The following is a 26,376-nucleotide window of genomic DNA, read 5'->3' as shown; positions in this document are numbered from 1 at the left end:
ATGGCGCCAGCAAGCAAATCACTGGGGAAGAACAGGATGCCGCGCTCCGAGCTGCATCCAATCAGAGCTGCAGCAGTGAGCACGTCATCCTGTTCTTCCCCAGTGATTTGCTTGCTGGCGCCATTGAGAGCAGTGCCACGGAGGAGAGCTGAGGCAGGACAACATAAGCCCTCCCCTGAAAATAAGCCCTCTGGTGTTTTTCTTTCCAAAAAAATTAATAAGACTGTCTTATTATTGGGGAAACATGGGTATTACTTCTGGCCTCTGGAAATTACTTAGACTAAGACTTGCCTTTAAAGTATTTGAAGACAGCTATCTTGTCCTCTTATAAGTCTTCTCATCTCCAGGCTAAACATTACTAGTTTTTTTTTTTTTAATGAGCTTTTTTTTTATTTTACCATTTCTTATATGGCATGGTTTTAAGATACCTCACTATTTTGGTTAACTAACTCTGGACAGAAAGAATCCCTTATTTGATTTTTTTAAAAATGCTGGGAAAACTGGAAAGAAGTATGGTAATAATTACTTAGACTAACAACTTATGCTATATTCCATAATACATTCTAAATGACTATGTGACATCAATATTAAACAGCATACCATAATAAAATCAGAAGAGAAACTGATCATCTACCTTTCCCAGCTATGAAAAGGAAATATATTCTTAACTGAACATGGGAGAGAGGCAATTACAAAAGATAAACCATATAACTAATTATACATGAAACAGAAAATTTTCTAACAACAAAATCAGTGTACCTAGAAACATTCAAATTGAAAAGCGTTTTCTTTTGCTTTTCCAAAAGAATGTTATTATTTTATCAAGTTCCATAATGTATCCCCTTAGTCAATGGACTGCATAGCATTAAAAATGCAAATTAACTTTGGAAGTATTGTCATTTTTATCATATTGGCATGGCCTGGCCATAAGCATTAAATATTCTTCTAGTTACTTTAAGTTGTTCTTTCTTTAAGGAGCACTTTCTATTTGAATCTACAGTCTTTTTCTAGGCAGATATTTTATGTACTATGTAGTTATTTGGAATGGGATTTCCTTTTCTATTTTCATTTCTTAGGTTTTGTTAATTACTGTTTAATTACTATTGAAAAAATGCTGCTGATTTTGGTTTCTTTTGTAGCCTGCAACTTTGCTAAGCTATTGTCTCAATTAGTATTTCTATTGATTCCATAGGAATTTCCAAGTATACTAACCATTATCACCAGAAAATCATGATTGTTTTTTCTCCTTTACCAATCATTAAGACTAAAATGTCCTTTCTCCTCATTTCCATCTATTGGCTTCCCTGGCTTCCTTTTAAGGCTCAACTAAAATGCCATCTTCTTGGGAAAGGAAGACTTTCCCAACCTTTCTTTAATTATAGTGCCTTCACCTCTCTTATTTATTGCATATTTATCCTACATAAAGCTTTTTGTACAAATATTTGCTTATGGTCTTCCCCATTAGATTGTCTTTTGCCAAAATAGCGGTCCCACAGGATATCCCCTCCTTCAATCTGCTCTCTCCCCTATCTTCTCCCATACCCCCTTCGACTTTTCCAGTAGGGCATGGTGGATCTCTATGCCCCAATGCCTATATATCTTATTTCCCAATTACATGTAAAATAGTATTAATAATAGTATATATAGGGGCAGCCAGGTGGCACAGTAAGGGCACTGGCCCCAGAGTCAGGAGACCTGGGATCGGTTCCGGGCTCAGATACTTAACACCCACACAAAAATTACTGGCCATGTAACCTTGAGCAAGTTACTTAACTCCAACTGCTTAAAAAGTAATAATAACAGTGTGTGTGTATATATATGTATATACATATATATATATATAATTTTAAACATTTGATTTTAAACAATAACATAGTAGATTGTGTTTCCACAATATTCAAACTGTTTCTTCCTAGCTGCTTGTAATATTCTCCCCTTGATTTGGGAATTCCAGAACCTGGCTATAATATACCTAGGAGTTTTCTTTTTGGGATCTTTTTGAGGAGGCAATTGGTAGATTCTTTCAACCTCTAGTTTGTCTTCTGGTTCTAAAACATCAGGGCAATTTGCCCTGAGAAATTCTTGGAGGCTGATTTCTAGGTTCTTTCTTTGATCATGACTTTCAGGTAGTCCAATAATGTTTAAATTATCTCTCCTGGATCTATTTTCCAGGTTTTTCCCATGAAATATTTCACATTGCCTTCTATTCTTTCATTTGTTTGGATCTAACAGCATTTTGATTTCTCTTAATGGCACTAGCTTCCCTTTAGTCCATTCTAAATCTGAGCGAATGATTCTCCTCAGTGAGCTTTTGAGATTCTTTTTCCATCTGGCAAATTCAGCTTTTTAAGGCATTCCTCTCCTCATTGCCTTTTAGAGTGGGTTAGCTTCTCTGTGTCATATTGTGGGTTCTGTAACTCCAGAGTTTGTTTGGAGTCCCCTTTTACATGAATTGGGGAAGATGGAAGCTGGAGCGGCATGGAGATCCTGTTTCTACTCCGCCATCTTGCCTTCGCCCCCCCCCAAACACACACATATAGCTTTCAATTGCAAGTCAGATGGAAGGTCCCATTGTCCTCTGGGTATAGTAGCAAAATCTTGTTTAATGTCATTTCTGATAATAATTCATTTCTGATGTTTAACCATTTGACAATGCCAAGGACTTTGGTGACAAGTTTTCATTAGCTGTGGCTTTTGAAAAGAAAGGGGCTATAGCACCAGTACAAGCAGCTACCAGGTTGTATCTTCACAGAGGTTGCTTCAAAAGATGATGACTGTGGGAGCCGGGCTATTAGCAGGACTGGTGATCTAGAAGTACTAGCATTCCAAGGGCTCTTCGGTTTTACATGGCCAGTAGTGACAGCTGGTAATGGTAACTGTAAAGAAAGTGATTTCTCTCTCCTCCTCCCCCTTTCTACAGTAACTAGTCACCTCAATGATGGCTGTAGAGCCCAGGCTGGAAAGTGGCAATCCTAGTCTTGGCAGCACTACAATTCCCAAGGTTCTTCCCAAGATTTGGGTCCTGGGTTATCAGCACTAGGATCTGAGCTGTGATGGTGGTTGAGGTGGTGATGGTGATTTGAACTGCCTGGCACATGCCATGTTCTCTATCACCCTTAAGGTGACTTGCTGAGTCAGCTTGGTTGGTTTGCCTGTCCCACAGGTGGAAGCTGACTAGTAGTTTGAAGAGACCTCCTGTCCTTTCCACATTATTAACATTATTTCCTTACAGTTGTTCAAGAAGCTTTATTTAAATCCAACTAATTCTACTATCATCCAACTCTTCTCCATCTTCCCTACAATGATATATCATTGAGAGGCTTTATCAAATGTTTTCACAAAATCTGAATACATAATGAAAAGCAGTGCAATATAGTGGATAAAATGCTAGACTCTGAGAAAGATCTCATTTTGAATCCAGTTCTCTAAGTCAGTTTCCTCATCTGCAAAAATGAAGATAATAGTATTTCACAGATGTTGCAAGCCTTGCTCTATAAACCTTAAAAAATATAAACTCTAGTCAATACAGAAATTATGATGATTTCTTTGGCATTTCCTTAATCTATTAATCTAAAGGGAAAATAAGAATTGCTTTGCATGATTTGTTGTTACCTGAACCCATGCAGAGTCTTAATAACCACAGTTTCCTTTTCTAAATGTTTACAAAGACTTACATAGGTTACCAAGTCTTAAAGGTTTAGAAGGATGAACTAAAGTGCATTAAGTGAGGTCTGCAAAGTACTATAGTAGAAAGAGTACTTGGTTTATAGTCAGAGGACGTGGGCTTGAATTCCAGCCCTGTCACTTACTACTACCTATGTGACAACAGAAGTCCCTTCAACTCTTAGGGACATAGAGGGCATGGGTGTGAGTTGAATGAGATAGAATGATTATATTTTTTAAAAAGTAAAGGGTAAGGGGCAGCCAGGTAGCACAGCGAGTAAGAGCACCGGACCCAGTGTTGGGATGACCTGGGGAATCGAATCTGGGCTCAGACACTTAGCACCCACCCAGAAACACCTGGCCGTGTAACCGTGAGCAAGTTACTTAACCCCAATTGCTTAGGGGTGGCCAGGTGGCTCAATGAGTGCACTAGGGCACTGGCCCTAGTGTCGGGATGACCTGGGGATCGAATCCAAGCTCAGATACTTAGCACCACACCCAGAAATAACTGTCCGTGTAACCTTGAGCAAGTTAATTAACCCCAACTGCTTTAAAAAAAAAAAAATTAAAGGGTAAGAGAAGAATGCAGAGGGAGAAGGGGAAGGGGAAAGGGACAGGTAGAATGGAGTAAATTATCTGACATAAAAGAGGTCTGAAAGATTTTACAGTGGAGAAGATGGGGGAAGGGCAGGGGGGAAGAGGGCACAAAGCATGAACATTACTCTCATTGGAAAGGGCTCAGAGAAGGAATAAAATACATACTTGGTTGGGTGTAGAAATCTATCTCACCATAGAGAAAAGCAGGAGGGGAAGGAATAGGGGGGGGGAGTAGGGTTGAAAGAAGGGATGGCAGATTGGAGAAAGTAAAAGTCGGAAGCAAAACACTTTTGAGAATGGACAAGGTGAAAGAGAGAGAGGATAAACTGGGGAAAATAGGATTAGAGGGAAATACATGGTAATCATTACTGTGGAAAAAGAATTTTTACTGCAAGTTTCTGATAAAGACCTCATTTCTGAAATATATAGAAAACTGAGTCAAATTTATAGAAATAAGAGCCATTCCTCAATTGATATGACATGTTCAAAGGATATGAACAAGTTTTCAGGCAAAGTAATCAAAGCTATCTATAGTCAAATGAAGAAATGTTCTAAATCACTATTGAGTAGAGAAATGAAAATTAAAACAATCTGAGCTACATACCTATCACATTGGCTAACATGACAGAAAAGGAAAATGATAAATGTTGAAGGGAACATGGGAAAATCAAAATACTAATGCACTGTTGGTGAAGTTGTATAGTGATTCAACTATTCTGTAGAGCAATTTGGAACTATGTCCAAAACCATGCTTAACATACCCTTGGATCCACCAATATAGGTTCTGTGTCCTAAAGAGATAAAAACACAAAATATGTATAAAAATAATTACAGCAGGTCTTTTAATGGTGGTAAGGAGTTGGAAATTGAGGGGATATCCATCAACTGGGGAATGGTTGAACAAGTTGTTGTATATGATTGTGATGGAATGCTATTGTGCTACAAGCAAGATATTCTCAGATAAAACTGAAAAGACATGTGAATTTATGCAAAGCGAAATGAGCAGAATCAGGAGAATATTGTACACAGCAAAAGCAGTATTGTATGAAGATCTACTGTGAATAACTTAGCTATCCTCAACAATACAATGATCTAAGAAAATTCTGAAGGACTTCTAATAAAAAATGCTACTACATACTTCCAGAAAAAGAACTGGTAGAGCGTGAGTGCAGATAAAAGATACTTTTTGTGTACTTCATTTGGGGGGGGGGGTTGGTCTGTGTTTTCTTTCATAGCATGACTTATATGGAAATGTGTTTTAATGACGACACACGTCAAATTTTTTTGCCTTCTCAATGAAAGGGGGAAAGGAGACAATAGAGAACTCATAATTTGAAAACAAAAGGTTAAAGTTGTTTTTACATGTAATCGGGGAAAAAATAAAAGATTTAATTAAAAAAACAAAAAAATAATTGTTGAGAAGTAGAATGACTAGTGTCAAGCAGCTATATGGTGCACTAGATAGAGTACTGGGCCTGGAGTCAGGAAGTCTCCTCTTCCTGGCCCTTAGACACTTTACCTATGTGACCCTGGACAAGTCACTTAACCCTGTCTGCCTCAGTTTCCTCATCTCTAAAATATGCTAGATAAGGAAATGGCAAACCACTCCAGTATCTCCTCCAAGAAAACCCCAGATGAGATCATGAAGGAATAGACACAACTGAAAAACTACTAAAAAGAATGTCTAGTGTAATAGCTTATTGCATCAGCAAGAGACTTGTTATAGTTCCTCATACTTACTGCCAGTCAATAAACATTTATTAAGTGCCTACTGTGCAGGAGGTATTATAGTGCCAAACTCTGGGGACACAAAGAAAGGCAAAAGACAGCCCCAGCTCTTAAGCAGCTCACAATCTAATGGGAAAGATAATATGTAAATTGTGTACAAACAAGATATATATGGGATAAGTTGAAATGATCAACAGAGTGAAGGCACTAGAACTGACCAAGATCAGGAAAAACTTCATTTCTGTTCTAGAGATGTGAGAATGGAAGAGAGGAGAGAGATTAGAACTGGGTAAGTAAATCTCAGAATCATCAACACAGTTGTTGTTTGTCCTTCATTCTGGAAGGCCATGGCATCAGGTAGGTGATGCCATGACATGCAAGTGAAGTGAACTTTAAGTGAAGAAGGACTGTGCAAACTCACCAGTCTCACTTTCTCCTCCAGAGCCATCTGGATAGATGAATCAAGTGAGAGATTTTGAGCAAGGGAGAGTAACAAGCATCTTAGTAAATAGTAGGGAAGCAACCAGTAAGTAAACAGGAAGAGACTGAAAATAAGTGTGGGGATGATGATAGAGGGAGCAATCTACTGAAGACTACAGAATACAATAGGATCACTTGTGTATGCAGAGAGGCTTTCCTTAGCAAAAGATTCACCTCATTATATCAAATAGGACAGTAGCAGAAAGCATCTGTGTGATGTGAAATGAGAAGGGGAAAAGAGGAGTTCTTGCTGAATGGTCTCAATTTTTTCAATACAATACAAGGCAAGGTTCTCAGTTGAGATGGGAGAGTGTGTTACTTTCTAGCCTTGTGACCATAGGTAAAAGTCATTAAAATTCTCAAGTTTCAACATCAGTAAACTGCAGGAACTATTATCTCACCTATGTAAAAGCAGGGCCTAGCCAACACAATCCCTTAAGAGTTCTCCAAATTCAAAGAGAATAGGCCTTCCATCCATCTCCCATGTCTTTCCAAGATATCTCTTGGAATGGTTTACTTAGTAACTATTCCTATCCATAGCAAACTCTTAAGGCTGCAGACTCTAAAGATCACTTAAGCCCATAAACACTGACTCTACACAAACCATCATCTAGTTTAGCTAAATTCATTAAATTTGTAGGGCTGAGAATCTTCTGCACAGTTCTCTAGCTGTTGCCAGTTCAATATGGAATAAAAGTGTTAGATACGAAGATGGTTCAACATTAGAGAAACAATAAAAATATAACCTGTTTCATATATGTGTACATATATATGTATATATAATGTATATATATATAATTTTATTCCAGAGCTACATTATTATCTCAATAGATGGGAGAAAAAGCATTGGACAAAGCACCTCTATTTATGCTAAAAACACAGTAAAGGAGCTTTTCTCAGTATCATATTTCAGTATCACAGTTGTCTTATCTAAATACCAAGGATGGATTATGAATTGAGAACACACTAGAAGTTTTGCCAATAAACATAGGTATAGTGCAAGGATTATGACTCTTCCCACAATAATTTTATAGAGCTCTGGAAATGCTAATAATCACAGTGAGACAAGAAAAATGAAATTTAAAAAAAAGTTACAGATGCAGAGGAAAATAATATCCCTATTTGCCGAAAATATGATTGTTTACTTAGAAAATCCTAAGGAATCAGAAACATACTGAAACAAAAGCTTCTGCAAACTGTAGGCTACTCCATCTGGTAGGATAATCAACAGCATTACTTTATAACAGTAACAAATTCCAAAAGGCAGTAAGAAAAAAGAAATGTGATCCAAATGAACAATAAAATACCTAAGCTATCTAGGGTATCAATATATAAAAGCATACAAAATGTAACTTAATACATCCAAATACAAAGCACTACATTTAAGAAATAAAAAATAACTTAAAACAACTGGAGGAAAACCCAATCTTCATCACTGGGTCCTGTCAACATAATAAAAATAATAATATTATAAAAGTTAATTTGTACTTTCAAGTGGTAACAAAATCAAATTATCATAGTTATAGTTGGCATAAACCAAAAGAATAAAATTCATTAAAAAAAAAAGACCTAGAATTTCAAGAGGAACATATAAAGTAATAACAAACTGGAAAAAAAAACTTCCAGAATTCATTTAAAAATAGAGGAGATGAATGAAAGACACTAGACAAGGAAGACAAAGGAACAATGGAAAGCAAAAAACAAATATTCAATTAACCAGAAAACAACAATTACTTTAAAAGAATCCAATATTTGATAAAAATTGTTAGGAAACTATAAAGAAGTGTGTAACCATAAAGAAATTACTCAAGACTAACAATTCAGCAGCATGATACAGTGCCAAGTGCTGGGGATACCAATAAAAAAGTGAGAAAAAAAGATTCTCTTTCCACAGAGTTTACATTTTGATGGGGTGGCTGTGTGTAATTATCTAGGTACATACAAAATATATATCATGTAGAGGAGAAACATTTTCAAAAAGGAAGGAAGGCAGGAGCAGCTAGGGGACCAGGAAAGGTTTCATACAAAAGTAGCTTTTGAGAAAAGTTTTGAGAAAAGTTTTAAAGGTAGCCAGGGGAAGTTAGGAGGCAGAGGTGAAGAAGGAGAGTATTCCAAGAAGCAAATAAAATGGCACAGTTAGACTTCTGACCAAGACAGTGGCATGAAGGAGATGCAGACTGTCTAGCATTCACATACTTAATCTAGAAAAAAAAAAACCCAGAGTTTCTACCAGATAGAGTTACAAAACCTTAGTAAATGACTTTTCCCATCCTAGAACTGTGAAAGAGGTCAGCAAAAGCCTGAGAGTGATAAGAAAGGGAACTGTTAAGTAAATGCAATGGGAACAGAGAATGGTCAAGGACATGTCTTATTCTGAAAGGTTCTGTACTCCAGAGGCAACAAGAGTGGAAGGTCCTCTAACAAAGCTCCACCGTAGTCAGAAAGCTCTAAGGTGAGGGACCTGAGAGGTTCTATAAAATAGAAGCAGGCAGGGAGGGATCAATGGCACTGAGACTGAGAAACCCCAAGCCCAAGAGATCTGAGGCCCTAGGACCGAAAATTTACATGTCAAGAGAGGTCCCTGAAAATAAAACACTCTGAACTTCACAATACCAAAGATCCATAGGGCTAAAAACCCAGGAGACAGAAGGCAGGGAAACACCAAGATGATCAAGGGTGAGACCAAGTAGGACTACTACCTAGAGCAATGCCTGGCTGCAGGCCAATGTACCAACTGGACGGAAACTGAGGAAATTAAGAAGTCAACAAAAACACTGAATAGAAACAAAAATTATCATGAATCTACAAGAACTATATAAATACCATAAAGTGATGAGGCAGGAGATAAAAAAAAATCAAATAAAAACTCAAAAAAAATGTAAAAAATAAGTAAATTAAGAGGGGAACGGAGGAAGGAGGGGATAACCTTGTCCAAGAAATTATTTCCCTGAAAACTAGAATACACCAAACAGAAAATATGATTCCATTAGATAGGAAGAAATATTAAAAGAAAATTAAATGACTAAAAAAGGAAGAAAACAAAGGATAAGTGATATCAAAAATATAAGAACTGGAACAGGTTTAGGATACAAGTCATGAATCACCAACATCCCAGAAAACCCTGATTTTTCAAAAAGAGCTTAGACACACAATTTCAAGAAAGCATAAGTGAAAACCAGTGAGAGCTATTAGAACCACAGGACAAAGTAAAGAAAGAAAAGAATCTACTCATGGTGCTCCAAAAGGAAAAGTTCAAGAAATAGCATAACTGCAGACCTCTCATGACAAGAACAGTCTGCACTCAACCAAAAAGAAGCAGTTCAAGCACCAAGGAAGCACAGGTAAGGATCACAAAATACTTGACAGGAGAAAGTGAGAAAGAAAAATTTCTTTGAGGATTTGGAAGAAACTCTGTGTTGCTATACAGTGCTAACACTCTAATTGGAGAAGAAAAATGTTCCTTCAGATCCTAATATCTTCAGAGGGTATTGAAGAAGATCAAAAAGAAAAAGAGGTCTTAAAACAAGGATTGGTTCTGTTTTGAAGGGTTAAGGGGGGGAAAGATAAAGGAGGGTAAAAAGCAGGAATACACTAATGTAGAAAGGCTACTTCTCATAAACCTGGTGTACAAGCAGAAGAGAATGAACATGGAAGAAGAGGTAGTAAGCAGAAGAATCAGATGAACCTCACTTATCTGAAAACAATAAAAGAGGGCTAAAAACACACACATACACATAGAGAGTTGGGTATAGAAATACACCAAACTCAATAGGAATATAAGCAGGAGTTAGAGTGAGGAAGAGATTCAAGAGGAAAGGAATATCACACAAGTGTATCAAACTTCTTGTGTCTGAAGGGAGAATGAAGAGGGAGAAGAAAAGGAAAAAACTAGAATCTATGGCCATGTCCTAGATTACCTCTTAGACAATTAGGTGATGTTTGAACCAAGTGTGGTCTATGAATGTAATGGACTATTATGATAAAAAGAGATAATCTCAGAGAATCCTGGAGAATAAGAACTGACGTAGAGCAAAATGAGTGGAATGTGGAGAACAATTCATACAAAGACAACACTATAAAAGAAGGAAACAACTTTAAAAGACTTACAAACTCTGATTAAAGCAGTGACTAACCATGTCTCCAGAGACATGTTATTCTAAAAGAGAAATGATGGTTAGTTGCAGAGACACACTTTTATTGACATGGCTGATATAAGGAATCATTTTGTTTAGTTATTCTTATTTATTAAAAGGGTTTGGGTGCCTCTCCCCACCTACTGCTTTCCTTCTTTCACTTGGGAGAAAAGGAGGTATGGGGGAAGGGGAAGAAGGGGTTAGCCATGGTAATGCCAACCAAAAGGGTCTTTGTAGTTTTTTTAAATGCACAAAAGAGAACAGAAAGAAGTTCAGAAGGAAATTCAGATAAACGGGAGTATTTTGAAAGACACAAATATAATATACTGTTAAAGAAATATGAAATAGGGATTCATAGCTTCATATAAATTTTTTTTTGTATTCTGCTGGGTACAAGGAAATTCCTTTTTACTTTTTCTTTTGTTTTGCCATTTGAGTTCTGAATTTTTTTTAAAATAGGCTCAAGATCTAAATAAAAATGATTTTAGAATATTGCAATTCATCTTACATAATCGAGGCCCAAACACAATATAGTTCTAAAAACGAAAAGATGTGCCAAGCTGTCAGCAGTTCTGGACTCTCACCCTGTAGTTTTAGTATTGATTTTAAATAAATAAGGAGAAGAGTGCTCTTCTCTGTCACCAGCATGTTCCCATCAAAGTTGTGGAACATCATGAGCTGTGTGTGTGTGTGTGTGTGTGTGTGTGTGTAATGAAATATCAAGAAAATGGGGCACAGGTACTACAGCCCTCATAATTCATAGTTTGGGAATAAGAGTTAAAAACTATCCTGCTACAAATGAAATACCTTCTCCCCCAAAGTATAAAGTATAGAGAAATGCCCTCTTTTCTCTCTTCCTCATCATCTATATGACTTTTAAGTGAGATTAATACAACATAATGTATATAAGTTTACCTGGGAAGACCAGCTAGAGACTGTGGTTGAGACAGAAGTTGCCTGACCAACAGTGATGCAAGTTATAGAGTATACAGTAAGCTAATACTCCTCTGTATATAGCGACTACCTATTTGCTTCCAAGTGTAACTGAAGGTATAAACTAGGATCTAGAAAGCCCTATAATTGTCCAGGCAATTGAGAAATTAGCTCTCAACATGAAAATTAAACTCAGCCAGTATATTCTTGCTAACAATTCCCCAATTCAATCTATAGGGAAGCCAGGTATTGATGGATCATTTTTCTTTGGAGGGTCTGAACTTAGGTCTTCCTCTTTGACTTGCTCTAACAAGGGATTAGTCTGTTTACTTTTCATACTGCATAACACATCTTTTAAAACTATTTTTTTCGTGTTAATCATCAGGTCAAGACAGCAGAAGAGGTGAAGAGTAATTATAATTTCACCCTGAAATGATTTTTACCACAAAAGTCTTACAGGTATGAGATAAAAGTCACTGCCATCTTAGCTACTTGGGGTAGCATCATATACATTAGGTGGCTATCTCAAGGAGTTGAAGATTCACTCTATATTCAGTCAACAAGTATTTACTGAGAACCTAGTATGAACAAGGTACTTGGTAGGCCTTAAGGGCTACAAGGAATGGTTCTAGCTCTCATAGAACTTGCAGTCCAGTAGGTGAGTTAAGACATATTTACAAGTGACTATACTTAACAATGCAAAGTAAAATGTGTAAGTACAATGAGAAATTGAGAGAAAGAAGAAATTACTTCTGACTGAGGGAATGAGAAAAGGTTTGATGAAGGAGGTGGCAGCAGCATTGGGCCTTAAAGAATGGGAAGAAAGTGAACAGAAAAATCTTCAGGAAAGGGAAAAGCAGAAAGAAGCACAAAATCATGGGTCACATTCAAGGAGTAGCAAGTAAGTCTAGTTTGTGTGGAACATGGAGTGTGCAAAAGGAATGTTTGAGAGATAAGACTGGAGGCTAAATCAGGGAAGACTGAGAATGCCAGGCAAGGAGTGTAGAGTACATAAGATAATGGCCTCAATTTAGAAGGCTGTACTGTATATAAAAGTATCTGTCCTATCACTTGGAGATTTCATTTCAAAAAACAGATGAATCTACTTGGTTACCAAAGGCCTAGTTTAGTTAACTTAAGAGAACATTTACCTGGATAATAATTCAATTCAACAATGTCCAGGTAGAACACCTGGACATATGAGGAGATACCTGACTCTTTATTAAGGATTATACCAACCAATATAATAGTGTTACTAATATATTAAAAGCTTACAACAGAACACAATGAAAAAACATGAAGAAATGTAAACATTTTTTGAAAAAAACAAATGCTGAAAGCACTATCCATGAAAGTTATTGTTAGTATTATTGTTATTATTGGAGAAATGAATACAGAAAGTATAAACTAAGAAAGTTTTACAAATTTGTTCCTGCAAGCAGTACTAGGATAAAGTTATAACAAAAGACCGATAAATTCTGACAAAGAAACTTAGTGTTCTGTCTGCAACTTGGCAAAGCTAAGAACGAAGTAAAATTTATTAACTTATCTGTCCCACTGGACATAAATACTGCAAAAACCTCCTCAATAAAAACAGACAACTATAGTAAACTTTACCAATTTTGACCAACCATAGTAAAGCCCCAGTTGCTTTTAAGATTGGTGAAAAACCCAGATGACACATATGATTTCAGTGGGATGGAGAAGGAAGCTCACTCACCAGATTTTCAATGCAATGAAATCTCTGATGCTTCCTTCCTCTGGTGGCTTACAACCAAGGTGACAGTGAGCAGAGGCTGTGCTAAGAAGGGGCAGGAACAGCTTCAGCGGGTATCAAGAGTCAGATGCCACTTTGAATTTTTTGTTTGTTTTTATTTTAAACTTTTACTCTCTGTAGCCTGGCCAACTGAAGAACAACAAAATCAGTAACTGACATTTACATAGCACTTCAAAGTTTCCAAAGTGCTTTATTCTCCTTTGATGCTCACAACAACCTGTGAGGTACGTAATATTTAATCTCCATCTTCCATCTGGGGAAAATGAAGCTGAGAGGTCATGTGACTTGACCAGGGTCACACAGCTATTAGATGGTTTGACCAGGTCTAGCATCCTAACTACCCAGTCACCTTACTGCCTCAATCCAGTTATCTTGGTGATGAGATTGTACTCTCCACAGCTATGAATTAGACATGTATGGAACTAGATCATGGCAATCACAGATCAAGAGCTGGAAGAAATCTCAGTAACTATCTAATACCAATAAGGAAATCGAGGCCCAGGAAGGTTAAGTAATTTACAGGTCACACCAGAAGCAGGGGAGGCATGATTTAAATGAACCCTCATCCTCTGACTTCAGAGCCTGTGCTTCATACCACCATGGGTCTATGCCACTTGGGCAACAATTCAGAAGGACAAAACACTGTCGATGCATAACCAAAAATCAATGTTTTTTTGTGTGTTTTTAAAGAAAATATGCTTTTTAAGTGGCACCTTTAGAAAGGTAGCACCTTTTAGAAAAATTGATCATGGGAGTATTACTCAGAATTTGCAGTAGATCAAAAATTTAAAGCTGCAAGAGACCTTAGAGATAATCTGGTCTAGTCCTAGACAATAAGTGACTAGCCCAAAATCACACAGCTCACCAGTAACAGAGCTGGTTTATTTGAACTCAGGTCCTTTGGAACCAAACCCAGTGCTCTTTCTGCTGTAGCAGCATTCTGCCAGACACATGCTCTTTACTACATCTCTTTGGTGAATTTTATGGTACATACCCATCATTGATACAGTAGAGACAAACAATGTGAATCACTGCTGCGTATAATTTAAGGTACACTTTGGAACATACCTAAAATCAGTTGATGAAACAAGCATTTCCTGATAACCTACTATCTGTAACCAAATCAAATACATGTTATTTGTATTTATTCTTCTAAATTTTAGAACTAAAGCATTTGCATTTCACAAAAAAAAATCCTCAACCACAAAGTACAAGATGTTTGAATGAACTTCAAAGCCTAAACTGTTTTAAATGGTTTTTAAAGCCTGAAAATAGTTTTTGTCAATCACTCAGACCATTAACTACTTTCAATATATTTATCCAGTAAAAAGTTTGGTAATACTGCTAAGAAGTTTTAAAGTCATTGCAGTGAATGCAGGGCAAGTCCTGTCATTTGCTGGATTATAATCACAAAGAGGGTTCCAAATCTTAAATCAATTTTAATATCTTTAAAATGTACTATGACATTTGGGACACCCTGTAATTCATCAAAAGCAGTAGCTATTCCACAAAAGTTTTCTTGATGGTTCTGGCAAATTTCCCCAAACAGAGAGGTGATTTAGGTAGAAATTAAGAATAAACTTTGAAATTCAAGGCCTGAAACTTAACAACCTGTTAGGTTTTTTTTATTTCATTTCATTTTTTTAAAACTTTCAAATCCACAGCACTAAATTGTGGAGAAAATGGAAGTAAAGGCTGCTACTTGCTCGGGACTTTCGTAGACTATTACTACAAATATGTCTCGTAGGGAGCAAGTTAAGAAAATTTACTTTGAGAAAACAAATTTTAAAGCACCAAAGGCTCTTTGCTGTTATATTAAATACCATTATCGTACCTCAAGTTCCAAATAAGTGGCTTTTTTGGAATTGTAATTTTTATTGCTTTAAAAAAAATGAGTCAACATTTGAGACAAGAAAACCTTGTGATCTGAAGGGTTTTTTTTTTAGCCATGAGATTTTACTTTTTCCTCAGACACTGGAAAACATACTTATATTCTTCAAAATGAACATTTTCCCCTTTATAGAAATGTTATAGAGCTAGTTAACAGTGGAGTATATGTCTTTTACAACTACATATTCTCACAATCACCTTCTTTTAACACTCGGATTTAAAGAATTCTCTACCTTTTCCTGTCAATGAAACCTGAAGGGTCCTGGTATTTTTTTCCTTCATTTGTACAGTCATTCACAGATGTGTCAAAATAGGGAGGTTAGTCCTACTTCACTAAAAGCAGCACTGGACTTTAAGTCAGGAGATTTAGTATTTTAAATTCCATATAACTGGCTCCGTGACCCTCAGCAAATCACTTAATCTCTTTGGTCCCAGTTTTCTCATCTCCAAAATGAGTGGGTTGGATTAGATGAGCTCTTCCAGTTTAAACATCTATGAGTCTAGTAGGTAATAATCTGTACTTCTACACATGAATACTTAACCTTTTTTAAAAAACCATTTCTCACTTATATTTTGTTTTTTTGTTTCTAATGCCTTCTCATTCACTGACTCTCATTTCAATGGACTCATCCCATGTATCCCAGAAACAGAGAGGTAAGCAGAAGGCACAAAGAGAAAGTATCTGCCATACAGACCCCCCACTTCCTTCTAGGACTTCCTGATATGCATTACTAGTGGCTGGTACTTTCGGGTATTGTTAAGCAAGAGTTTGCAAATGAGTGTACCATAAGAAAAATGTAAACTGCTTCTAAAATGTTCATTCTAATATGTTAATTATGCATCCTGCTTTCCCTCTAGCTTAAAAAATCTCTGATTTTACAACACTCTTCCAATACCTTAGTAGACTATCTACATGACATATGGCCACCACAATGCACATCTGGTCCTCACGAACAAGAAACACAAGTCCATCACCTAGGAGTTACCTGAAGCTCTGGTACCATTAGAAAGAACCCAGGGTTACCTTCATGCCTTGATGAGCAATCAGAGTAGGGCTAAAGTAAAGGACATTCCTTGCCCTAAATCATTTTGTTCTTCTTTACCAACTTGCTTACTCTCTCCATCTCACTTTGGTAATTTTACAAAAGTCAACAGAAGCAATATAATTCATTGCCAGCTAAAGTGCATTGGATTTCCTTTACCACCAACCATGATATTGTTGAGCTCACCACTAAAGAGGAGTATGACAGTTACTGTGAGAGTGCCTGTTAGGATTTATTTTTTAATTTTTACATTTTTAGTTGGTCGTTAAGCTTTAACTCAACAAATTTTTATTAAGCATCTGTTATGTATTCCCATACACTAGGGGAAATACAAAGTTTAATAAGACCTAGCCCCTACTCTCATGGATTAGTAGCAAAATAATATAAACATCTTTCAGTTAATCAGCAGCATTTATTAAGTGTTTACTATGTGAGTGGTGCCCTAGGGATTCAGTGACATAAATGAAACCATCCTTGTCCTCAAAGAACTTACATTCTATAGGTAAAGGTAACATGTACACACAAATGTATATGTAAATTTCCTAGAAAGTAAATAAAAGATAATTTTGAGGGGGTTTGAGAGGGGAGGCACTACCAGCTGGTGGGGGCTAGGGAGAATTTGAAAAAACCTCTTGTAGGAGGTGGCATTTGAGCTGAGATGTAAAAGGGACTAGAGATCCTAAGAGACAGAGAGGTGGGTTAAACATGCACTCTAGTCAAGTGTGGGAGCAATCCAAGAAGTCCAGTTAGGATGGATCAGCGTGTGAATGGCAATAATACAAAAGACGGTTAGAAAGGTTAAGTTAGAACCCAGTAATAAGAGCTTTCAATAAATATCAGTTTCCATTTGATCCTAGATGCAACAGGGATTCACTGGAGTTTCCAAAGCAGGGGAATTACATAGTCCGACCTGTGCTTTAGAGTTATCATTTTTTAAATAGTATTTTACTTTTTCCAATACATAAAGACAATTTTTATGACTGATTTTTTTTAAACTTTGAGAAAAATTAAACAATTTTCTCTCCCCTTTCCACTTCCTAAAACAGTAAGCAATTTGATATAGGTTATGTATGCATAATCATGTGAAACATATTTCCATATTAGTCATGTTGGGAAAGAAGAAACAGATCAAAGGGAAAAAAACACAAAAAAATAAAGTTAAAATAGTATGCTTCTGTTTGCAGTCAGACTTCATCAGTCTGTCTCTAGATGTAGATAGCATTTTTCATCATGAGTCCTTTGGAATTGTTTAAAACAACCAGTCTGGAAGCGATGGGGAAGAAGGATTAGAGAGGGGAGAGATTTTAGGCAGAAAAACCAATCAGAAGGCTATTGCAATATTCTAGGTAAGAGGCGGCTAGGTGGCGCAGTGAGTAAAGTGCTGGCCCTGGAATCAAGAGGACCGGAGTTCAGTTAGGGCCTCAGACACTTAACAACACACACACACACACACATACACACACACACAACTAGCCGTGTAACCTTGGGCAAGTGACTTAACCCCAATTGCCCTCCAAAAAGGCAAAAAAAAAAAACAAAAACAGAACCTTCTAGGTAAGACGTGATTGAGTTCTGAGTGAAAGAAGGAGAAAGACATGACAGGTATCTTAGTAGTTAGACTATCTGGTTGATTATATCAACTTTGCATTATCTCTTAGATCTTTTCACTTCTCTCTATTCACACAGAGAGAGCCCAATTAACAAGGACCTCACAAGCACATACCTAGACTAGCACAATAATTCCCCAATAGGTCTTCTAGCTGTGTATTTCATAAATATACAAATTAGGGTGGTGGTCACTTGAGTGTAAAGAAGTTGAAGGATATTAGAGATTTTGTGGAGGTGGAAACAAGGTTTCAAAAAACTGATTCAAAATTGAGTGATAGGAAGTGAGGAATCAAGGATAAGTCCAACATTTTCAACCTTGAAAGATGGTGGTACCCTCAACAAAAATAGGAAAGTTGGGAAGAGGAGCATGTTTGGGGAAAATGATAATGAGAATATGTTTTGGACAAACTGAGCCTGAAAGATGGAGAAGACATCTGGTTTGGTAGATGAGCGCTAAATTTACAGATCTGAGAATCATCCACAAAGAAACGTTAACTGATGTGAAGAAGACCTAGGAAAGAGCATTGGGGCATACCCATATTTAAGTGTGAGATAAAATGATGACTAAAATAAGGATACTGAGAAAGAATTGTCAGATACTTAAAAGCAAAGTGAGAGATGTAATCAACCACAATATATGTTCAGTATGTATGAAAAATTTCAAACATAGTACATGAGGCCCAAATGCAAAGGTCATTGGGGGAATCAGAAAAAGCTTCACGAAGGAGGCATTTGAATTAGATTTTAAAGGGCAGATAAGAAATTTAATAGCTAAACATGCAGAGTGTAGGAAATTCTAGATTTAGGGAAACAGAATAAAGATAAGAAAGTGGGAAAGAGTGGGTTGTATTCAGGAGACCCAGTAGCTCAGTTTGTTTGGAACTTAAGTGTGGAGATGAGATTGGAAAGAGATGGTTTGAAACTGAAGAGGCCCTTTCTGTTCAGGCATTAAGACATCCACTGAAGATATTTGATAAGAAGAATGATATGACCAGATCTATGCAAAAGATTAGTCTGAGAGCAGTAGGAAGGGTGGATGAAGGAAAATAGAGACAGGAAGATCTGTTATGAGTCTATGATAAGTCTAATTGTTAATAAGACACTATACTAGGATGATTAGCAGTGGGAAGACAGAAGGATTGATCTTAGAATATTCTAGAGGCAGAATCAATAGGACTTGGCAATTAAAAACAAAAGGTGCAAGAGAGTAGAGAGCCAAAGACACCATGGTTTTCAACCTGGATGATGTTGGGGGGAGGGGGAGAATGCCATATAACACATTTGGGAATATTTAAGTAAGTTTTCTTGTTTCTAGTTCCTTATAATAATGGTAGTACTATTTTAGAATTGTGATAAACTTGTCAGAGATTTTATACTGGAGCTATGATTTAATCAGTGTAGGAAACCAATTGACTAATGTAGATCAGCACCTGCTCTGCAACTTGTCTTACTGACATGCCTGGTATACCCCAGGGGTATACCCAGGGGTCAAGTGACTTAGGATTACAGAATGGTAGATCTAAAGTTGGAAGAAACCTCCGAGGCCAGCTAGGCCAAATCCCTTATTTTACAGAGGGGAAAGTGAAGCCCGGTGAGGATTAAGTGACTTGCTCAAGATCCCATGGATAGTAACTGTCAAGAGACAGGATTTGAACCTATTGCCTTTGCCTCCTAAATCAGTACTCTTCCCACTGGGCAACACTGTCTCTCTAAAGGTTAATATCAATTCTAGTTTAAGACAAATCTATGCTATGTAATATTAGAACCAAAACACAATTTTCAGGATATAATATTTACTGGGCTAGGTTTCTTTCTCAAATTTTTCTATACAAGCCTTTTGAAATGTTTTAATTTATTTTATCTTTATGTCATGATCACATTTATCTCATTTTATTTTTAAAAATCAAAGTAAAATTCATATGCTGGTGATTTATTTAGATGTAAGAGTTCTACCAGTTCTAAAATTACTTTTTCCATTTGTATACACAGCATTAACTGTTTACCAGTTTGCAAAAAGACTCATGTTTCATTGCATGCAAATGATCCATTTTTGAACCCCACTGAAACAAATGAGAGTTTCTACCTTACTTCAAGTGATTCATAACAAGACTTATTAAAAGAGCTGAGCTACAGTGTGGACTCTCTTGGAGTCCTTTAAAATAAAAGACATGGTTTTGCTCATCCAAATTAACAAAGAAATAATCTTCAATAATAGCAATTATCTATATATTGCTTTAAGGTTTGCAAAGCACTTCATACATTATCTTATTTTATCCTCACAATAAACCTGGGGCACATGCTATTATTACCCCAGATTACAAATAAGGAAACTGTGGCTGAGAAAGGCTAAGTGAATTTTCCAGGCTCATACAGCTAGTAAATATCTGAGATAGGATTTGAATTCAGGTCTTCTTGATCCTAAGTCCAGCATTGCATCACCTAACTTCATCTACTGACATATTTTAAATATGCTTTATCCAGGTGTGTGGTGCAGTGGATAGAGGGCCAGGCCTGGACTCAGAAAGACTTCTCTTCTTGAATTCAAATCCAGCCTCAGACACTTACTAGCTGGGTGATCCTGGGCAAGTCACTTTACCCTGTTTGCCTCAGTTTCTTCATCTGTAAAATGAGCTGGAGAAGGAAATGGAAAACCACTCCAGTATCTCTGCCAAGAAAACCCCAAATGGGGTCACAAAGAGTCAGATACAATTGAAAATGACTAAACATATCCAGAGAGAATATTTCCAACAAGAGAAGACAATTTAGAAGGAGGTATTCAGATATAATAGAAATATCACTTTTTTTTAGAGTTAAGAGAGTCCATTACTAATATGGCAGAAGGTTCCAGGGGAGTACTTCAGGGATCTGTATTTGTCCTTGTGCTACCTAAGATTTTTATTAATCACTTGTATAAATGTATAGATGCCATTTTCATCAAATCTGCAGATGACACAAAGTTTGGAGTGACAGCCAACATACTAGATAACAAAGTAAAGATACAAAAGTATCTTGACAATCTAAAGAATTGGGTCGAATCTATACAATGATCCTCAATAGGAATAAATATAGTCTCACACTTGGGTACTTTGCAAGTATAAGATGGAGACACATGGTTAGACAGCAGTTCTGGAAAAATATTTGATGGTTTTAGTGGGCTATAAGTTCTAAGAATCAGCAATATGATATGAATATATCAGCGGTCAGAAAATGGTAATTCAATAAATTCCAGGAACAGTAAGGCCATACTACTACCATACTCTATCTCAGTTAAACATCATCTAGAGCACACCTGCACAACTTGGCAGTAGACAGACGCCAAAATTAAAATAAGCTAAACTTCTTCAGGCTGCAGATAGGTTAGACTAGAGACAGACTGCCGATGGCTGGTTGCCAAGTGTCCCATGACAAACAAGAGAGCACACAATGGCAACCCTACATTTTTCCAGGGTTGCCCGAAATTAAGCCTCGTGTTCTGTAGGCCTGATCTAGAGTACTGTCCTCAGTTCTGAGTACCGCTATTTAAGAAAAACACTGATAAGCTGAAGAGTGTCCAGAGGGCAACAATGATAGTGAAGGGTCTTAAGTCTATGTTTTATGAGGATAGGCTGAAGGAACTATAATGTTTAACCTGGAGAAGTAAAGACTTTGGGGAGCCATGATAAAGCTGTCTTTATGTATCTGAAGGATTGTCATGGGGAACTAAGATTAGAATTATTCTACTTGTCACCAAAAGGTAGAATAAGAATCAGTGGGTAGACACTGAAAGGGGGTAAAATTAGGCTTGACATCAGGAAAAACCTCCTAACCATTAGAACTATCCAAAGTGGCATGGACTGCTTAAAGAAGTGGTGGGCTTCCTCTCCTTAGAAGTATTCAAGCAGAGGCTAAAATGATCACTTGTTCAGTAAGTAATAGTAAAGAATCCTTTCACATATGCATCAGACCACATCCCCAAGATCCCTTCCAACTCTCAAATTCTATGGTTCTGTAAAATGCATGATAGCTGGAAGGCAAATTAAGTGTCTGACTATCTTAAATGTGAGTGTGTGTTTTTTCTTAAAAAAACTCCCTCATTTAATAGCTATTCAAAACGGCAGATATTGGACACTAAGAGTTTGGCATGTATAAGGGAAGAGCCTTAAGGTTTACAAAGCATTTTGCATACATTATTTCCTTGAACTTCATAATAATCCTTCAAGGTTGAGATACAGATATTGTTTTACAGATAAGACAGGAGAGCTTCAGTTAAACAAATCTGCCTATAATGACACAACTAGTAAAGGTTGAAAGAAGGATTTGAATTTGAATCTCCAAGTCTGGTATTCCTTCTACTATACCACACTGGCTATTCACATCTCAAGGTATTTGGCATTTTAAGATTCAGAACCGGCAGAGTATTACAATTCACCTAGTCCAGCACCCTCAAGTTATAGACAAGGAAAGTAAGAACCAGAGAAGTTAAAGAACTTGTTCAAAGTCAAACAAGTAGCAAGCATTTTTAAACCACTTTAATGCTTTCAAAATGTTTTCCTCACAAAACAACTAACCCTATAAGGTAGATCCTGTTTTGCAGCTATGGAAAGAAGTTCAATGGGTGACTTAAAAAAGTCACGCAGTTACTCAGAGCAGGGATTCAAACCCAGGTCCCTTGGTTCCAAGTCACTTAACCTTTTTTAAAAAAAATCAAGTTTTATAATGGAAACATCAAGCACCAAGTTGATTTTGATGACCAAAGCACTGTCAATGCCAAGCAAACTCAAACAGAATTCTATACCTATGCATTTTAAATATTTTATAATACTTCCATACTACAATTTCAAATTATAAACAGTAAATCCCATCACTCTCATCCCTAACACATTTTTTTAAATCCACTGAATAACTCTGAAACTGTAGTAAACCAGTCACATCTAAATTCTTATTACATTTTAATCCTGTAGCATTATCTGACTGAGAAACTGACTTTCTCCTATTTGACTCATTAAATATGATTGCCTTAAGAAATGGTCACATGAATGGCATTAAATCCTCTAACAAAGTAACAGTTAAAATACTAAACTCCAATATGCCTCAGTTTCTCCAGCTATAAAATTGGGCAACCTACTCCCTATGCATTTTATAAGAACACTATAAAGATAAATCTGTGGAATATGCTGAGATTTTCAAAAGAAATAACTATCAAAAAATGATATATTGAAATTACTAAATGGTCCAAGTTACAAAATGTTTAAGTGATGTCTTCTACTTTTGTCTGATGTTAAACAATCTTTAAAATTTTTTAATCTTATGCCAAAGTTTACAGAAAATAACTAATTAAACTTTTTATTCTTAAACTTTGGAAAACAACTATAAACTATGCCCTCAATTTTCTCAACTGTGAAATGAAAACAGTGAACTAGGGGCTCTCTAAGGTCCCATCTAAAAGTATATGACTCTTTGTGTTTGTCTATAAATAAATATGCACAAATATCTACACTTACAAAGATATTAATGTTTTAATAGACAAAACTCAACAAACCTGTTTGTGCTCAGATTTAGTCAAATCTGAGTCAAAACCAACACAAAACTGTATGTAATTGACTGGTACTTGAATTTTTCTGTCCTTAAGTAAAATATTATTCCTTAATACCTAACTATTCTCTAAACAAGAAAATAGCATGACAGCTACCTAGCCAATTAGATAAAAGTTCCAGTTGCACTAAACAATTAACTTTCCAAGTCACTTGCTTTAATGTTTCTTTTAAAAGACATTCTTACACTAACTAGTATAGTTTGATAAAGGTGTCCATTTAAAATAGTACCTTGTCTGCAAGGTAATTACTTTTCAGGGGAAGGTAAAAACCCTACCATCATACATCTACTGTCACTGTGCAATACTACACCCACAGAGAATTTTTCAAGGTTGAAGTACAAAATTTTATCCAGAATATTTCTTTTATAAGTCATGCAAATCTTCACATGGCTTTATTTCCAAATCAAATGATTCAACTTTTTCCTAGTCGCCTAGCTACAATCTAAAATAACAAAGCTGGGGAATGGACATATGGAAGAAAAATGACACATGGTTACAAAAAGTTTACAAGGCAAGTGTAAAAAGTATTTGAGATCCACCTAAATAACTTTATATAACCTTGATAGTGTTTTGGTAAACAAACTTGACACCTCTACAGATAAGCAATAGTAGATATAACTCCAAAATAAAATTATAATTTCTAATACAACTTTTGAAACAGTATCTATGATTGACTAAAGTATTTTAGTGTAATTAACTACATTAAAATGTTGAATTTTTTTAAATCTAATACTTCAAGATAAAGCAAATATTATATTCTAATATCAAAACTCTTCCACTTTTAAAAGTGTTTATCTCATGGAATGTAAAGTCTTCAGCAATATATGATAACCTCTCATTTAAATCCTATGTAAGTACCTTTTGGTTGCTTAGATATTATTATATAAACTATAACACAGTTTGTATTTTACAAAATGGACATAATTTGGAAAAGCATTTGAAAAGTCTTCTAATCTCAATGCTACACTAAGAAAATCCAAATAGACCAATCTCAAGAAGCTCGTTTTTCTTTAGGAAAATTCTTTAAGAATCACAGTGGAAATAAGTGAAAGTCAACCAAAATATGAAATACTTCTCACCCCATTCCTGTATCACCCCTCACACATGTTTAAGAAGATACTTTGCTGTACTTGGCACTTTATTTAAAACTAATATATATTTATATATACACACATACCATCACACAAGGCATGCAGAAACTACTGCTATCTAAAGTTATTCATATTTCAAAGTAACATAGCTACTACCCCCAAAGTTTGTAGTCAATCTTAGACAGCCAATAGAAAGTTCACTTCTAAAATTACTTCATTTCCTACTTGAGAATGCTTAATGTGACACAAGTTTGTATACATTTTGAGCTATAAACAAATGCAAACATCAAAACAATGTAAGCTATATTACAAAACAAAAACAAGTACAGCACTTATGTTTTCATTAAAGACAAAAATGTTTTAAAAAATGTTTTCCCAAGAAATGTGTGACTTCAATTATCATTTATGGGTGAATGAATGTAAAAAAATAAAATAAGCTACTTGACCCCTCCTTATCAAAATTAAAAGCTGAAAATATTCCTCAAAACTGGAATACCCCAAAAATGGATCAAGAATGTATTAATTAACTTAAATAGAACACAAACATTGCAATTTAAATTTAATTTGAAATTTAATTTTCACACTAGTCAGATAAAATGTAAAAAGAAAAAAATCAAAACCATATTGTTAATACTGTTTAACAAACACTAAAATCATTTTCCTTTATCTAAAAATTTAACAATACTCTTTAAATGTTTATGGCACACTGTTTTAAATACTCCTTTAACTTCTTCCAATACTTTACTGAAACTATCCAATAACATCTACCCACAAAAGTCTCATTTTTGAAATCCAGAAAGTAATTTTTTTAATGTGAACAAGCTTTTAAAAGAAAGAACTTTTTTCCCTAAGAGAAACAAAGTTTCAGAAACTAGCTTTACTCAATAGCTACCATTACTTTTCAGCCCCCTGTCAATATCAAACAATCAATAACAAAGTCACAAAAGTGTTTACTGAAGGGGGAGGGAGGAGGAAATCACCCATAAAAGTTTTAGATGTAAAATATAAACAAACAAGAGGAAAGTCCCCAAATGATGGATACTCAAGATCTCCCAGACTAGATAAGTAGATTTGGTAGTTTTATTCTAAAACATTTTAATGATTTTCAAAGCTTTCAAAAATTGTGTTAAAATTCCACATGTCCTAATAGTATGTAAGAGTCACTACTACTTACCGTAAGTAATACTGTTTTAAAGCAAAGGCAGCATTAGAACAACTTCTGGGAAAGTTAAACTCTTCTACAATTTCTCCCCACTGATTCTTTTCAGAAACCTGTTAAAACATAAACACACACATGTCTGAGGGTGAATAACCTGAGAAAATGCTAACCTATCAATAGAAACATCCATTTTACTGAGATCTATAAGTAGCTAAGGCATATGATGGATATTTGGGATGAATCAATAAGAAATATTGAGAAAGATCCTGCTGGATCACTGTGTTTTCTTCCGAGTCAGGTATTTAACAAGACTCGTTTTGTTTAGGGGAGATTTGATGGGTTTGTTTTGTTTCTGGAGCACTAACAATAACCAATCTCAAGTCCCTAGGTCGCTTTCTTACAGACACATACACACACACCCACAAACACACAAAAGTTCAAAAGGATCAATACTCTTCCGGACTGCAACTGTCCCGGGTTTGGGGAGAAGTGGGGGGAGGGGGGAGGCCGGGACGGGTAACGATTCCGATCCTTCTCTCACATCTATCCATCTCTATAGGCCCTTCTTTGAGGCCTACAGTTTCTGCCTAGCCTTGAAGCCTAAGATGGCTATTTAGAGACAGGTCCTGGTTTCTTTTGTTAGCGATATAAACCGAGGGGGAAGGGGCTGAGGCGGTGCCCCCGGCTGCCAGGATCATTTCG

At 36.1% G+C, this 26,376-nt stretch overlaps 1 protein-coding gene across 1 annotated transcript in view; it reads right to left on the bottom strand.

Moving 5' to 3' along the window:
* ARID2 (AT-rich interaction domain 2) overlaps window positions 1–26,376 on the bottom strand; it is a 248,418-nt gene that overhangs the window by 221,060 nt on the left and 982 nt on the right. Inside the window, exon 3 of the mRNA XM_069094245.1 lies at window positions 25,690–25,787. Within this exon, the coding sequence (XP_068950346.1) occupies window positions 25,690–25,787 (98 nt within the window). The remainder of the gene's footprint in view (window positions 1–25,689; window positions 25,788–26,376) is intronic.

The sequence above is a fragment of the Petaurus breviceps genome, unplaced genomic scaffold, assembly GCF_028583685.1.
Source record: "Petaurus breviceps papuanus isolate PSGF00001 unplaced genomic scaffold, PetGlider_PUasm1.0 216, whole genome shotgun sequence".
Classification (NCBI taxonomy): Eukaryota; Metazoa; Chordata; class Mammalia; order Diprotodontia; family Petauridae; genus Petaurus; species Petaurus breviceps.
Note: the sequence above shows the minus strand (reverse complement) of the source record. Positions and strands in the feature narration are given on the sequence as shown.